Genomic DNA, 15,469 nt, shown 5'->3' with positions numbered 1-15,469 from the left:
CATACTTTGCTCACCACTGAAATGAAGCTGGTATTTTACAGCACACAGAAAAATACAATACAGCAGTTTAGGACAGAACATGAAAAAAAACTGTATCCAAACTGCAGAATACACCTCAAGATAGAATTCTGGCAGGCACTTCCAGAGGACTTTTAATGTTCAGGACCTCGTTTTCACACCTCTCCTGAATGATACCAGCCCCTAATACAAATAAATAATAATAATGCCAGAGTATTGGTTCAATACTGACTCCAGTGGAAGAGTGTCACAATGCTTCCTACAAAAGTTAGGCCTTCCATGGAGATTTCCCATCAAACTTTTGACTCAATCTGACCCTACTTTATTTGAGATGTAATGTCACTTCTACAATTGGAAGTGCATTGTAATTTGTAAGTCTACTTTCATGTTATTACAGTTCGGGGAGTTTTAATTTCCAAAAGCTTTTCAGTTCTCTGTTGGGAACTGACCTTTAAAAAAAAAAAATCAGCTCTGGACAATGATGCATAAACTTGTAAACTGCTCTGACTATACTGCATATAGCATCAGAGACCTCAACCACAAGTACAGACACAACACTTTGGATACAAATTTCCTGTCAGTGACATGGATGCAAGACAAGACAAACTCCACCTTGCTGCTGTCTTTGATGAGTTGTAAAGAGAGTTGCTTGCCAATGGCGCTTTTCAGTATTATTTATGAGCAATACAGGTCCCAATCCAACTGGTCCAGATCAATTTCTATTTGGGTACGTACAATTTGCATACTTAAATTCCTCATGCTTTTTCAACTGCACATAGGAGTCTGTATACAACAGCTTAGGACAGGAAGCGGAAACGCTCTGTTAAACAGTTCCAAAGGTAGCAGCATTTCAACAGTAGGGGAAGTTGTCCCTCTATCTGCTTTATCAGATATGCAGAGACCGTTAGGATGGGAGATGCTATAGAAATGAAAGTTCATTCTGCAGTAACTGTTCAACTGTTTATAAGATACGTCCTGGCAGATAACTGGTTCCTTCCAGCTACTTGAGTCATGGTCCAATGTGTGCTCTCCTCTTCTGGCTCCTCCTCCAGCCCAGAGCTCTCTTAATTGGTTTAATGAAAAACTCTTGAGCAGCAACTGCTTTCTTTGCTAGCTGCATAACACCTAGCACAAAGAGCCCTAATCTTTGATTTGGGGTTCCTATCAACTACCGTAATAGGAGTAAACTGTACACAACTGAAATACTGATACTGTATTTGATAGACATGACTTTAAGTGCATAGATATAATACTTTCCCAAAGTAATGCTGACCAGTGCAAATGAAAGAAAGGGCTACTGTAAGTTGCACAAATAGCCAAGAAACGAATCCTACAACAATGAAAATCCCTGAGCAGGAGATGGGAGCACAGACTTTAGTGATGTAGCAGCACTGTAAATGCTCTTCTTCAGAAATGAGGCTGGTGTACAAAGTCCTGAAATCGAGGTTCACACCGATGTTTTTATTAATTGATCACAAAATATTTAGTTTAAAAAGGAGTTAAGTTCTTAAAAACAAAACCTCAAATAAACTAAATTATGGCATCAATGCAGTATGCTACCTTTTCTGAAGTCCTTTGGTGTAAAGAACCACACAGGAAAGAAATCAGAATTGTGACTAAAATGTGAAATATCAGAAGAGAAACGTTTTTAAAAAAGTGTTAAAAAAATACAAAATAAAAAACCCTTCTGCTGCCTAGAAGGGAGCATTCCCCATTTGTTCACTAATAGCCAGGAAAATAAATTACATTAGCTGGCCAGGATCCATCAGGAAGAAAAGAGGCTGTTTTAGGGATAATATGATGGACAGATTAGCACTACACTTTCTTAAAGGAAATGAGGCCAGCTAGAGATTTCTGACCTCTAACTGTCATAGGGGGTAAGAACCTGTCTGACTGATTTTCACATAATGCCAGATACTTGGAAATGTTATATAAATCTTATTGTCCCTCTAAACAGTCACTGATTTGCTTTGTTTACAAACAAATACAATCTGTTAATTACTTGATAGTGAAATATGGAGAGACACTGCAGCTCATGTTTAACTGGGGGTCACTTTTAACCATTAAAATATTAGAATTTTTCTAAGTCACATTTTCTTCATGTCAGACTCACTTTAAAAAAGTCTAAACTTTAGGACAAATAAGTCCAAAGCAAAAGCACCAACTAAACTCCCATCATCGTCACAGTATCTGAGCACCTCAAACATTAAAGGATTTATCCTCACAACACCCATGAGGCGACACTGTTTAGAGTCTTTGAAATATGGTGCTCATCAGCTATGTTCAAAACTCTTGATTAAAGTCAGCCGTATCGTTAGAAGTCCAACCTAATTTTCTAAACACTGTATGTGGTCACATAGGCACAACAATGTTAAAGTTACTTTAAGAAAGTCCAAGAATCCAGAGTGAGTGTGTGTGTGTTGGGGGGGGGGAAGAGGGGGAATAATCTATGCTCAGTTACGATTACTACCTATCCAGAAAAAATCTGAGCAACCATCCCAATTTTCACGGGTCTGGGACAACCAGAATCCTTATTTCATTCTGAGCCATGCAATGCGACAAAGTGCATTTTAATCCTTCAGGTTTATCCACAGAAGCATAACAGAATTTCTATATCTAAGATACGGTAGAAACCAAAACATGTACATTTTTAAGGGCACTCTGAAAGACATTTTCAGAAACATAAAATATTCTGTCAAATAATAAATTTTACATTATATCTGTAAGACTCAAGTGAATGTAATCAAAGACTAGAAGTGTATACCTTGGAAATGACTGTAACAAAATCCTTGAAGGTCTTTAGCTCAGCTCCCTCAAGCGTCTTGTGAGTGGCAAGCTCTACCCTGAGTAGGTAATGCAATCCTGATTCAAGGTCAGCCATGTACAGCTTAGTTCTAAAACATACACACACACACACATATATATATATATATATAATGTTAAAAATTGAGGCAGCTTTCTTTCACTCATTTTCTCACCAGTCATTAAGGTAAAACTGATATGTAGTGGGCACTATTCAAACCTCATAATCTGCAATTCCACAGTGATTGCAGTATCTCCTATTCCAAGGGCAGGAATATACAGTGCAGTACCTAGTACCGTGAATGTCAAGTTTAATGGCTTCCACAGTACTCTAATTTTAGAACAGCAATTTTATGCCACTAGTTCAGAGACTAGACAAATGAAGCACAACTGCATAAAAAGTTATCTTGTGTTTGAGTAAGAACTTTCTACCTCCCAATTTCTCCCTCTAGAGAAATCATAACCCTGAGATTCTGTCAGCAAGCAAATTGCTGGTGTCACAGCTTGTGACTTCTCTACACAGTTAAATATAAAGTAGAGAACAACAGGCTGTGAGGGGAAAAGCCTTTTGTTTAACAGAAGTATCTTTGATGAGGAACAATGCCAAGGAAACTGACCACAACAAAAATGAAAATAACCCCATATTAAGAAAGATGGAATTTAGAAATACTCCCCAAATGCAGCAGTCCCACTAGAGAGACCTTGTGCACCATAGCGTATTTAAGAGTCAGTCAATTACAGAAGGTCTTGTGACAGTCAGTCACCCACTGATGGCTATGGATAAAGCAGACATTTGAGGTGAATGAGACCTCAGCACCTCCCTTCCTCAGAGCAGCAACTATCATGGAAAATATTTCTATATTTACACCACCACCACGCACAGACAAGCAATTGAACAAAATATAAACAACTTAAGAGTTTGTATCCTTCAGTGCTTTTAGATTACAAGCCCAAGTTAGTACAAAATACAGCAACACAGCAGAACAAACAGAATTGGATACAGACCCGACAGCCTAATGTTTCAAAAAATTCCTGAGGATCCTTATGTCTTATAACCCACATGATTAAACAGTAGATTTAAGAGAGCTGATCAAATCAGAAAACCAGCTTATTCTGACAACAATGGTTGCATAATGATAACAGAACACTTAAAAACACATGAAAAGCTGCAGTGGAGAACTGGGAAACTTCTGATTTATTTTTATGAAAAAAAGTGGGAGACTCAGTTTCCCCTCTCCCTTTGTATTGTTCTGCCATGTGTGTAGGGGTTAATTTCTTTTTTGAGACAAGGGAGTGACTGTGTGGAAGTCACCTAAGCATGAATGAATTATCAGGAACTAAAATTACTGGGGAATAATTAATGTAAATACCTAGGCAGGTAAACAAGTCTGGAAAGGCACCACACATGAGGAAAATGAACTACCCTGCTTTGAACTGGTTGAAAGAGGTTATCAAACAAAGAACTGCCAAGCCTGCTACAGGAGGGAGGTCACTCTCACTAGACTCAAGAACTGACAAAAGGCTATGACAGGAAGGACACAGCCCGCGGAAAGAGTTTGAAATCTACCAGCATCTCCATGTTGAAGACGGGTGATACCTGGTAAGGGAGGCAGGCATATAAGCTGTTTATTGTTTTCAAGATATGTTTTCTCTATAACGCTTTTGGTTCCAAATAAATACTTGATTTATGAAGGCTGGCTGGACATTGGTTAACCCTGTCATAGCCCCTGAGAGAGAGCAAGATGTCAGGTGCTGAACTAAACTCAGACCTGCTAAGGTGATCAAAGTGAATTGCATTAGGGATTTTAGCCTAAATCCCCTGTCTGGAAGGGGAGGAATGTTGGCTCCCGCAAGAAAGGGGCTGGCTAGAGACCCAAGTCGCATCCCCTCATAGAGGCCATGAAGAGGTTAGAGATACAGGTATCTCGGGAACTGTGACAGCTGCATTCTGAATGATACAGACTACAGACATATTCCGAGTGGCCAAGTGTCACCTCTTTAGTAAAAAATGTATTCACTTAATAACAGTTATAAAAAGTTTATTAGTAGGTCTGTTGACTTGTCAGTATTAAATCATCAAGCACACAAACAATCTAGCTGGGAGATACTTATATAGTGATCTTTTATAAAAAATTGTATTGTACAAGCACCAAGATTGATAGAATCATTCAAGTTAATAAGATACTCATTAGCTACAAAAATCAGTTATCAAAACACAATATTCTATATAAACTGGTAAAAGAAAATGACAGCCATCTGTCAAAAAACAAAACAAACAGGGCTGACACTTTAATAGTAACCGTAACAAAAAATGAAAATAAGTACAAAATGGAAGCACTCAGTCCTACATCTTTTCCAGCTAAAGATGCTGAAGGATTATCTCAGTGCAAAGCTCTTGTATCCTTCTCTCAAACACTCAGAGGGTGAACATAAACCTAAGTGGATTTGGTCTGATAAACATCTTTTCTGGTGACTTTAGAGATCTCTAATGTATATGCATTTACCTAACACTTTCTAGTGGTGTCTTGACTCACCATTATACAAACAAATATTGGGTTCACTGTTTTCTGTAGGTTTGCCAAAAACTTGTTAAAATTTTTAATACTGATTTTATTTTTCTCTGGGATATTGATTTACAAGCTAAAGTTTTCCAATAAAAAATAAACTAGTGAACCCTACATTTCAGATACTAGTTTGATCCTCAATCCTGCTCACACTGACACCAATGGAAGCAGAACTGAGCTCTGGATTTTTTTTTTTTTTTTTTTTAAGTAAAACATGCGTTTAAAATAAAAACGGTCTCTAATAGAACTTTCTTCCAGAGAAATGCAGACATTTGCTCCAAACGCATATTGAAAATATTGCTTGAAGCGTCTTTAAAATCCCTAAAACATCAGTCATACATAATTGCAAGAAAGGTACATTCACTAACTAGAGTATTACATCTTTGCTGCTAGGGCTGAATTAATTTACCATTGTATCTAGTATATTGTGAAAAGGATCCTGCTGAAGAAACAAATGAAAGCAATGCTGTACAATGTGATCTGTAAGACATTTCAGTGCTCGGATCCCTTTAATATTCACACACAATCCCTTTGTTCTGCTCAGCAAGTCACCATGTGGTAGTTCAGCTATTCAATTCCGGGTGTATCCTTTGAGTATTTATGGAATCAAATAAAGCTTTCAGCTACAGTAAGATGTTAAAATAAATTATTTTATAGCTTCCCACTTAGCAATAATAACTGTGGATTTTAACTACCAACCATTAAACTGAAGCTCAACAGCATCACTTACTTATCAAATTCCTTCCATGTCTTGATTTCTGCGCCCTCCTGTTTATTTTGCTTTTTTGGTAGAGGAAGTTGTGAAACAAGTTTTCTTCTCACACCAGGCAGTGATTTTAAATAGGAAGAAAAGAAAGACCGAAGAGGCTTCAAACTGCATATGAAAGGACAGTATAAGGGTTAAAAATCAGCTCAAGCTAAATGATTGACAGGAACAGTTTAATATATCTGTGAAATACGAGATTTGGTTTTCTTTACTCTTTGTTTTACAAGTTTGGTAAAAGGCAGCAAGTTTGCAAATTTTAAAAGCAGCAGCAAAAATAATTAGGACCAGTGGCTTGCAATACTATTCAAACTAACAGCAACATCCCATTTTCATAAAGACTTCAGGTCATATTTGTACACCTTATTTGTTCACTTCCACTGAATCCAACCGGTGATTTGACTGAGTAGGATGTGTGTGATTTGGTACTTAATATTTTTATTTCAGATTTGTCCCAAACCATACATATTCCCCTCAAAGGCATCACAGTAATGAGTCAGTGATACTGACTGGTGGCCGTGGAAGACACGACTAATACAGAGTCTCTTCCCAAAACCTCAATGATCTCCTGTTTATCAACATCACTAGACTATCAGCATGTCACTAGCTACTGCTCAACAGCTTATATTTTCTGAACGCTTTGCACTGACACCATCAGCCTGGAATTTCTATTTCACAGATGGAGTATTCTTCTTTAGCACTCATTTTACAAGCAAGTTTGTGAGCAGTCTAAACTCACCACTGCAGTGAAGTTATAACCAAGCACTACAGCATTTTGTTTTTTCTCCAAGATGAGGGAGAAATCTATTTTTTGTTCTCTTAGTCCATTTCAGTGCATTGTAAACTCCTGCAGAGAGTCAGCTGTATAAGTATAAGATTATTAAATATGAACAGGATATTTTTCATACGCAATGGAATAGCTGTCTCAACAAGGTCTGAGATAGTCTCTTCAAATATGAAGAGTCTGAACATTAAACATCGATCAATAAAATGTACTGATCACATATTGGGATACATTGCCTTTATTTAAATACACAAATAAAACCTGGTTATCAAATACATTAACTTGTATGCAAGGAAACTAAGGCAACGGTTTTAAAGCTTAACTGAACTCCTCAAAGTCCTGCAAGTATCCCTTACAGATATATAGTACTTACATGTTAATTAATCCATGGGACCCATTTGGATAGATCAGATAACATGAAGGGACTGAGGTAATACCAAGTTTCTCTAGAAAAGCCTTATCAGAATTCAGCACTCTCTTTACCATAATGTTTTCATACTGAATCAAGTCTAAAATCACCTGGGTGATGAGAAGACAACACAAGAGTTACATATTGTTCAAAGAATATCCAATTCTTGTAAGAAAGGACAAGTATATTATAGGGAGTGCACCATACTTTTAAGTAAACTAAGCTGATGATAAAACCACCTTACTATTCACCAAGTACGTCTATTTATTAGGGCTGTCGATTAATTGCAATTAACTCACGCGATTAACTCAAAAAAATTAATCGCGATTAAAAAAATTAATTGTGATTAATCTCAGTTAAACAATAGCATATCAATTGATATTTATTAAATATTTTGGGTGTTTTTCTACATTTTCAAATATATTTATTTAAATTACAGCACAGAATACAAAGTGTACTGGCTGCCTATATTTTATTATTTTTTATTACAAATATTTGCACTCTAAAAATGATAAACAAAAGAAATAGTATTTTTCAAACTCACCTCATAAAAGTACTGTAGTGTGATCTCTTTATTGTGAAAGTGCAATTTATAAATTTAGAAATTTGTTACATAAACTGCTCTCGAAAACAAAACAACGTAAAACTTTAGAGCCTGTAAATTCACTCAGTCCTACTTCTTGTTCAGCCAATCTCTAAGACAAACAAGTTTGTTTACATTTATGTGACATTATGTTGCCCATTTCTTACTTACAATGTCACTTGAAGTGAGAACAGGCGTTCACATGGCACTTTTGTAGCCAGCACTGCAAGGTATTTACGTGCCAGATATGCTAAACATTCATATGCCCAACATTCATATGCCCCTTCATGTTTCAGCCACCATTTCAGAGGACATGCTTCCATGCTGATGACACTGGTTAGAAAAATAATGCGTTAATTAAATTTGTGACTGAACTCCTTGGGGGAGAATTGTATGTCTCCTGCTCTGTTTTACCAACTTTTTGCCATATATTTCGCGTTATATGACCCAGCACACATTGTTTGTTTTAAGAACACTTTCACTGCAGATATGACAAAATGCAAAGAAGGTACCAATGTGAGATTTCTAGAGATAGCTACAGTACTCGACCCAAGATTTAAGAATCTGAAGTGTCTTCCAAAATCTGAGAGGGACGAGGTGTGCAGAATGCTTTCAGAAGAGTTAAAAGAGCAACACTCCGATGCGGAAACTACAGAACCCGAACCACCAAAAAGAAAATCAACTTTCTGCTGGTGGCAACTGACTCAAATGATGAAAATGAACATGCGTCGGTCCATATTGCTTTGGATCGTTATCGAGCAGAACCCATCATCAGCATGGATGCATATCCTCTGAAACGGTGGTTAAAGCATGAAGAGACATATGAATCTTTAGCGCATCTGGCACATAAATATTTTGCGACGCCAGCTACAACAGTGCCATGCAAACACCTGTACTCACTTTCAGGTGACATTGTAAACAAGAAGCAGGCAGCAGTATCTCCCGTAAATGTAAACAAACTTGTTTGTCTGAGCAATTGGCTGAATGTGAAGTAGGACTGAGTGGACTTGTAGGCTCTAAAGTTTTACATTGTTTTGGTTTTGAATGCAGTTTTTTTGTACATAATTCTACATTTGTAAGTTCAACTACAGTACTTGTAATGGGGGAACTGAAAAATACTATTTCTTTTGTTTTTTACAGTGCAAATATTTGTAATAAAATAAATATTAAGTGAACACTGTACACTTTGTATTCTCTGTTGTAACTGAAATCAATATATTTGAAAATGTAGAAGACACCCAAAAATATTTAAATAAATGGTATTCTATTATTGTTTCATCATGTAATTAATTTTTTTAATCTCTCAACAGCCCTAGTATTTATTAGTATTCCAACATGGACACTAACAATTTCTGTTCAACAGAAATTTTACTTCACTGGGGGAAAACTATTTTTTCTTGTCTTCTGAGCTGTAGGATTTTTCCTTAGCCCATCCTGACTTCCCCCCCTCAAGTCTCACATGTCTAAAGACCACATATGAGAGAGAGAGACAGACAGACAGACGAAATGTCCTGGAGAAGCCTCCAAACACAGATAAGATGATATCTGTCACACACCCACTGGTCTGTGATGACATGTTACATACATACAAGGATTTTAAAGCCAGTTTTTCAGGCACTGGCTTCCATTTTTCTGAGCTCAAATAACTCCGGTTTTGCCACTAGCCAGCTCCTTGTCTAATGTAATCAGAACGGTCAAACACACACTGCATGTTTCTAAACAGATTATGCCTAGTAATCATGCAATTTGTTTTCGTTACTTATCCTAGATTTTGGCAGTAGTAGAAAACTATCAAAAGTTGTGTAGGCTAACCGTAGCTCTTTAGATTGTGAAATGGGGCCAAACTAAATTTAATATAAATTTAATTCTCCACTTCCTCAGACCTCAGTTCAAGATGCTGAATACACTTACTATCCAGTCTACACTAGAATGATGGCACAACATTTTGTCAGTGTCCTTAAGTTTCACATTTAATTAGGCAATGTGGCACATAAAGCTACCCATTCACGTAGAGAAAGATTTATATGCAGGAGTAGATGGTCATCTCCTTGAGGCAAGGACTAAGTTGTATAGCCCACTGCTAGCACTGGCATTATCTACATCCCTCCCACCAAGCAGCTTGTTTCAGTCTGGCATTTTATTGGCCCTTTTCTGCTGCAAAAGACCGTGCTGTGTCTTTACTTAGCCTTCCTTTGGAAGTGCCAAGTACCCCAGAGGGGTTCTTACCTCACTTACTTGCTACAATGACATATTTAACTGCTTCACTGATTGACATCCATCACACACAACAATCTGTTATAAGATTTAAATGGGCAATTAGGCCCTGACTCCAAGAAACATAAGCAGCTTGGGCCAATTTGAGACATTCAATAAAAACATAGCCTATTTCCACATTATAACAACATACAGGATATGCAATACCCTAAATGTAGTATCATACAATTCCTGCAGAGTCTACTACACCTCAGCACAAACTGAGCTAAGATCATCATCCAAGAGTTTTACTACAATATTCTGTATTGTCTTGGTTTTGGTGGCTTTTCTATTTTAATTAGTGTGATGTATGGACCACATAGACACACAGTATATCATACAGATTAAAGTAAAATAACTATGTTGCAAAAGCAGACCAACAGGAACAAACTTTATGAATGGTTCTCTAATAGTGATAAAGCAATGTCATTCATGATCTGAAATATTTTTCCTGTGATGATGTGAGGTTTGACAGAAGTATTTTGCTAATATTGAGGAGGATAAACTAAACTTCTACTAAGGAATGAAAGGAATCCAAATAGCCAGAAAAGTAACACTGCATTTCTTTAAAAAACGCACTCCTCTCTGTGACTAAACTAAAAGCCAATGTCTTATGGCATCACGTGGCTTAGTCATATTCTAAATGCATATGATCTGGCTTTCACTACTTACGTGCCAATCCTGCAAGCAGTCGCACCTTTATTCACATGCATAGTTCCACTGACTGAATAAAATATAACCCCAATTGTAATATTCATGATTTAAATATTGGATTAAATTCACAAGTCACACATTACCTCTCGCCCAACATAGGAGTTACTACTTTCAACCACAATGGCAGTATAATGATGGCTACTCTTGTCAAAAAGAGAAGCAATCTCACTGGACCTTTTAAGAAAAGAAAAACTATTTAGTACATGAAGAATTCAATGTTCTCATTGCCCACAACATGAACTTACTCTAAGTATTTGTTAAACAGAAATACAAAAACATTCTTTATCCTTGGAAACCGTCTTGACATTTTATTTGAGTAGCATACTAAGTGTACAATATTTTGTGTTATTTCAAACAAGATTCTTACGGAATTGGATCTAAGGGAGGGCAAGCAGGTGGTCTTGATTCTTGAGAATGGTTCTGTAGAAAATCAATCATCATCTGACGAACAGTTTGGAGCTCGCGATCTGACCCTGCTAAAAAACAGATAAATAAAGAACTATTCAGAAGACAGAAAAGTATCACTAAGTTCAGGTTGTCTCATTCTCAGTTTTGAGGGGTTTTTTACTTAAAAAGCTAGGTGACAATGTTTGTTTTAGGAGGGGGTAAAAGTACTTTTATTTGCAAGATTAAGTTTGCAGACTTTTTGTAAAAGTTGTTTTCCCCAAGAGCTTTAAAAAAAAAAAACTAACTCAAAACAGCTGACCTGCCTCTCATCAGGGTTTTCAACACACTATCATCTTGCTTCATACAGGTCTATACTCACACATAAACAACGCTTATAGTGGCAGGAGTTCAAGCAGCTTTTTTGCAATGGAGATGTTCAGTGACCAAATGAACGCTTTTTGTTTGCATGCTGGGTAACAGCAAGCATTGAAAATTTGAGCCACTGGTGTAAGGCTCTTAACAAATGGCCCAGGTAAGGTAACAACCAGCCACAAAGGGAAATTAATAATAAATAATAATAATAAATAATAAAGGGTTTTTGAATTTAACTTAAGCTTTGAAATCGGGGGGGGGAGGGGGGAGGGAGGAGAGAGCCTAAAAACAGATTCCTTAAACTTTTTTGTCAACAAAAGCAACCCCCTCCCAAACGCTAAAAAAAAAGCAGGTACAATTGCAATAATATTCTACCAGAAGGGTTAATGGTGCAGGTGGTCTGTTTTCTGACCTCTAGCCTTTTATATGTTAGTCCAATCGAAAAGATGTGTTACTTTAGTCTGTAGCCAGACCACTTCAAGGTGTGATAAAGGACTTCTAATAAATTCAGGTGTTGGAGAAAGTAGTGCTGGTAAATCAGAAGGTGGCAATCTTCCATTGAAGTCAGAGCCAAGCAAGTGCTTCAATAGGGACACCATGCTGCTGAGAAGCGTGTGGTTTTTTTTTAAATGAGATTTAAAATGAAGGATCTGCCCACTTGTAACAATTAAATACTACAACGTATTTTAAAAGCACAGGGGTGTTAACTCTACTGTCCTGGACAAATGTAAACTCTAGCAATTACATTCTGCCATCTAAAATTTTCCCTGCAGTTTCATTTTCAAAGGGTATTTTTAACCTTCTATTCTAAATAGTTGCTTACTGTGCTGTTAAAGAGCCTGTGTATTCCACCTAGGGATGTCTGAATTTTATTGATGGGTAAAGAAATCTTGTTTATTATAGAATGTACTCTGGGATAGTAGGATAAATGCTTTTGAGATAGGTTAGAGTGGGGTTTTCTTACCTTTGTAATTTTCCCCAGTTGTGAACTGCTTTGTAAATGCTTTGAAGTACTGTGGGGTGAAAAAAAACATTCCTTTGAAGACAACTCACGGCTCAAGGGGAAAAAGTACTTCAGGAAAGCTCAGTGCAGAGGCAGAACACAATTTTCATGAGTTCTTGCTTTTTACAGTTTTAATTCATCACATATTGTTACTTAGCTTACAGACAAGCAGAATATACAACGGAAATTTTACTCTTGCCTGGTAAATTCCAAGGGCTGATCCTCAGCTAGTGTGGGTATAATGATTGCTGATTTACACCAGCTGTGGATCTTGCCCACTGATCCTTAAACAATCAAACTCTTATCTCACTAGTTTGTTAAATTTATAGAAATTTTTGACTTATAAAATTCTGTATAGATTTTCTCAGAAAAAACAATTTTCAGAGGCATTCTGAAAAAATTCAACTGAAGTCTCCAACTTCATAGACAAGGTTAGGATCGAGAGGTTGACTCATACCGATGATTTACTAAGCAAAACTATTAACTGATGGATATACTTGATAAATTGGACAACTGGTCTGAAATCAACACAATGCAAGCCAATAAAGACAACTGCAAAGTTACACAGGAAAAATTAAATGCACAAATATAAAATGGGGAATAACTGGCTAGGCAGTAGTACTTCTGAGAAGGAGCTGTGGGTTACAGTGGATCACATACTGAATAGGAGCCAACGCTACAGTGCAGTTGCTAATATCCTGGGGTGTATTATTAGGGATGTCATATATAAGACACAGGATGCGATTGTCCTGATCTACTCGGCACTTGTGTTGCCTGAGCTGTGTCCGGATTTGGGCCCCACATTTTAAGGAAACAGTCCAGAGCAACAAAATATGATAAAGAAGTTTAGAAAACCTGACCTATGAGGAAGCGTTAAAAAAACAGGCATGTTCTGAAAAGAAGACTAACGGAGGACATGGTAAATCTTCAAATATGCTAAGGGCTGTTATAAATAGGATAGTGAGCAATTGTTCTTCATGTCCCCTGAAGGTGGGACAAGAAGCAATCAATCTGCAGCAAGGGGTTTACATTGGGTATTAGGATAAACTTTCTAACTATAAAGATAAGTAAAGTACTGGAATAGGTTACCAAGGGACGTTGTGGAATCCCCATCACCGGAGGTTTTGTCAGGGATGGTCTAGGTTTACTTGGTCCTGACTCAGCATGCGGGGCTGAACTAGATGACTTCTCGAGGTCCCTTCCAGCCCTGCAATTCTATGATTCTGTGCTAAAGAATACTGCTCACACCCTAAACAGTCTTACCTCCCTCTTGTGGTTAAAACAAAATACATAATGCAACGTAACTTCTACCTATTTTAAAAAACAAAACATACTGTGCTTTGGGAAGAAACGAGTCACGTTTTGGCCTCACAACATGATAGAAGAAAAAAATCACTATTGTTTTTCCCCAACATCAGAAGAACAAACAGTTTTTATATTATAACACCTCTCTTCTCACACTACAAACTTTTTATTGAGATTCTCCTTGTCCCCCATTTTATTTTCACATGGGGTAAATAATGATAATGATGATTACATACAACAGGGAAGATTGGTAGTATGGCAAATACAGAAGTTCATTTTCATCCTTAGATGCAAAATTTCCATATTAAACACAGTTCCTGATTCTCTTGGCAAACAGTAGAAAGTATTTTTAAATTCAATTTAAGTAAACTGTGAAGTAAAAAATTAAGAATGATATGAGGCTAGTGAAGGATTGATTCAAAGATTACAACACTAACTAACACACAGTCCCTCATGAAATCAGCTACTTGATTCCATGTTTGTCCCTGATGTATCAGTTTTAAACTACTGGATTTATCCTCATGTCACTAACTGAGACAAAATGTATAACTCTATTAATGTTGTTTACTATATATGGATCTTTACATGGTTAACAGCTAACACATAAATTGCATCCAGATACCTTAATGATGGGAGACAAAAATGCTTTAAAAGAATATATTGCTTTCTGGTGCCATGTCTCTTATGTTCGAAAAATTCTAATTCAGTGTTTAGGACAATCATAAGCCCAGCTGATTCAGATAATTGCATCATCTATTCCATTCTATTGATTAACAGAGCCTGAAAGCATCTTTTATTATAATCACAAGAATCTTTGCAGAAGAAAAAGAAAGCACCCAGATCCAAGAACAAGTACACAATATTCTGGTTAAGTAAGTTTGCTCTGTTTTTAACTACAGGCAGCAGGTTCAACAGTTGTAGTTTGGAACATGGAATAATAGAAACCGTTTGAGATTTAAAGCAAGTATTTTTTTTAAAAATGGAATGACCACCATTTGCCTAATGCTGTATATCGTGCTACTTACCCTAAAAGTTGGATAGTAGAGAATACCATATTCTTTACAGGTCTCATAGTTCTCTTCCTCCCCGCAATCCAGCACACCAATCCTGATGGCAGGTTCCCAGTCTGAAAATAAATAAAAAATACATTTACTTTTTGGTGCAGCGGTGACCAGGCATCCTATCTTAGGTCATGCTCTGGCTCCCATGGAAGTCAATGGCAAAACTCTCACCGACTTCAATGGGGTAAGATCAAGTCGTCTGTCCTGCATTTGCACCCTCAACAATAATTTGGCTGATTAGTTTTGAAAACTAACTAAAGATGACATCTACCACAATGGAGAGAAGTATTTTCAACAAATCTAAAGAAATCCAAAGCAAACAATTAAACTTATCTCTAAGGCTGCTGGCATTACTCAGTTCAAGTGGATGAAACAGGGCCCAACCCAACACTAACAAATGGTAGGTACTGTATTCTCTGGTTTATCCAATCAGCTAAGTTCAGTACTCAGT

General features: G+C 37.0%; 1 protein-coding gene across 1 annotated transcript in view; it reads right to left on the bottom strand.

Annotated features, from left to right (window-relative positions):
* Nucleotides 1–15,469, bottom strand: part of QSOX2 (quiescin sulfhydryl oxidase 2) — a 38,695-nt gene that overhangs the window by 14,435 nt on the left and 8,791 nt on the right. Inside the window, exons 2-8 of the mRNA XM_074973489.1 lie at nucleotides 14,983–15,083; nucleotides 12,614–12,662; nucleotides 11,258–11,366; nucleotides 10,974–11,064; nucleotides 7,305–7,450; nucleotides 6,115–6,258; nucleotides 2,783–2,912 (exon numbers count right to left, since the gene is read on the bottom strand). Of these exons, the coding sequence (XP_074829590.1) occupies nucleotides 2,783–2,912; nucleotides 6,115–6,258; nucleotides 7,305–7,450; nucleotides 10,974–11,064; nucleotides 11,258–11,366; nucleotides 12,614–12,662; nucleotides 14,983–15,083 (770 nt within the window). The remainder of the gene's footprint in view (nucleotides 1–2,782; nucleotides 2,913–6,114; nucleotides 6,259–7,304; nucleotides 7,451–10,973; nucleotides 11,065–11,257; nucleotides 11,367–12,613; nucleotides 12,663–14,982; nucleotides 15,084–15,469) is intronic.

This window comes from Natator depressus, chromosome 16 (genome assembly GCF_965152275.1).
Source record: "Natator depressus isolate rNatDep1 chromosome 16, rNatDep2.hap1, whole genome shotgun sequence".
Taxonomy (NCBI): Eukaryota; Metazoa; Chordata; order Testudines; family Cheloniidae; genus Natator; species Natator depressus.
Note: the sequence above shows the minus strand (reverse complement) of the source record. Positions and strands in the feature narration are given on the sequence as shown.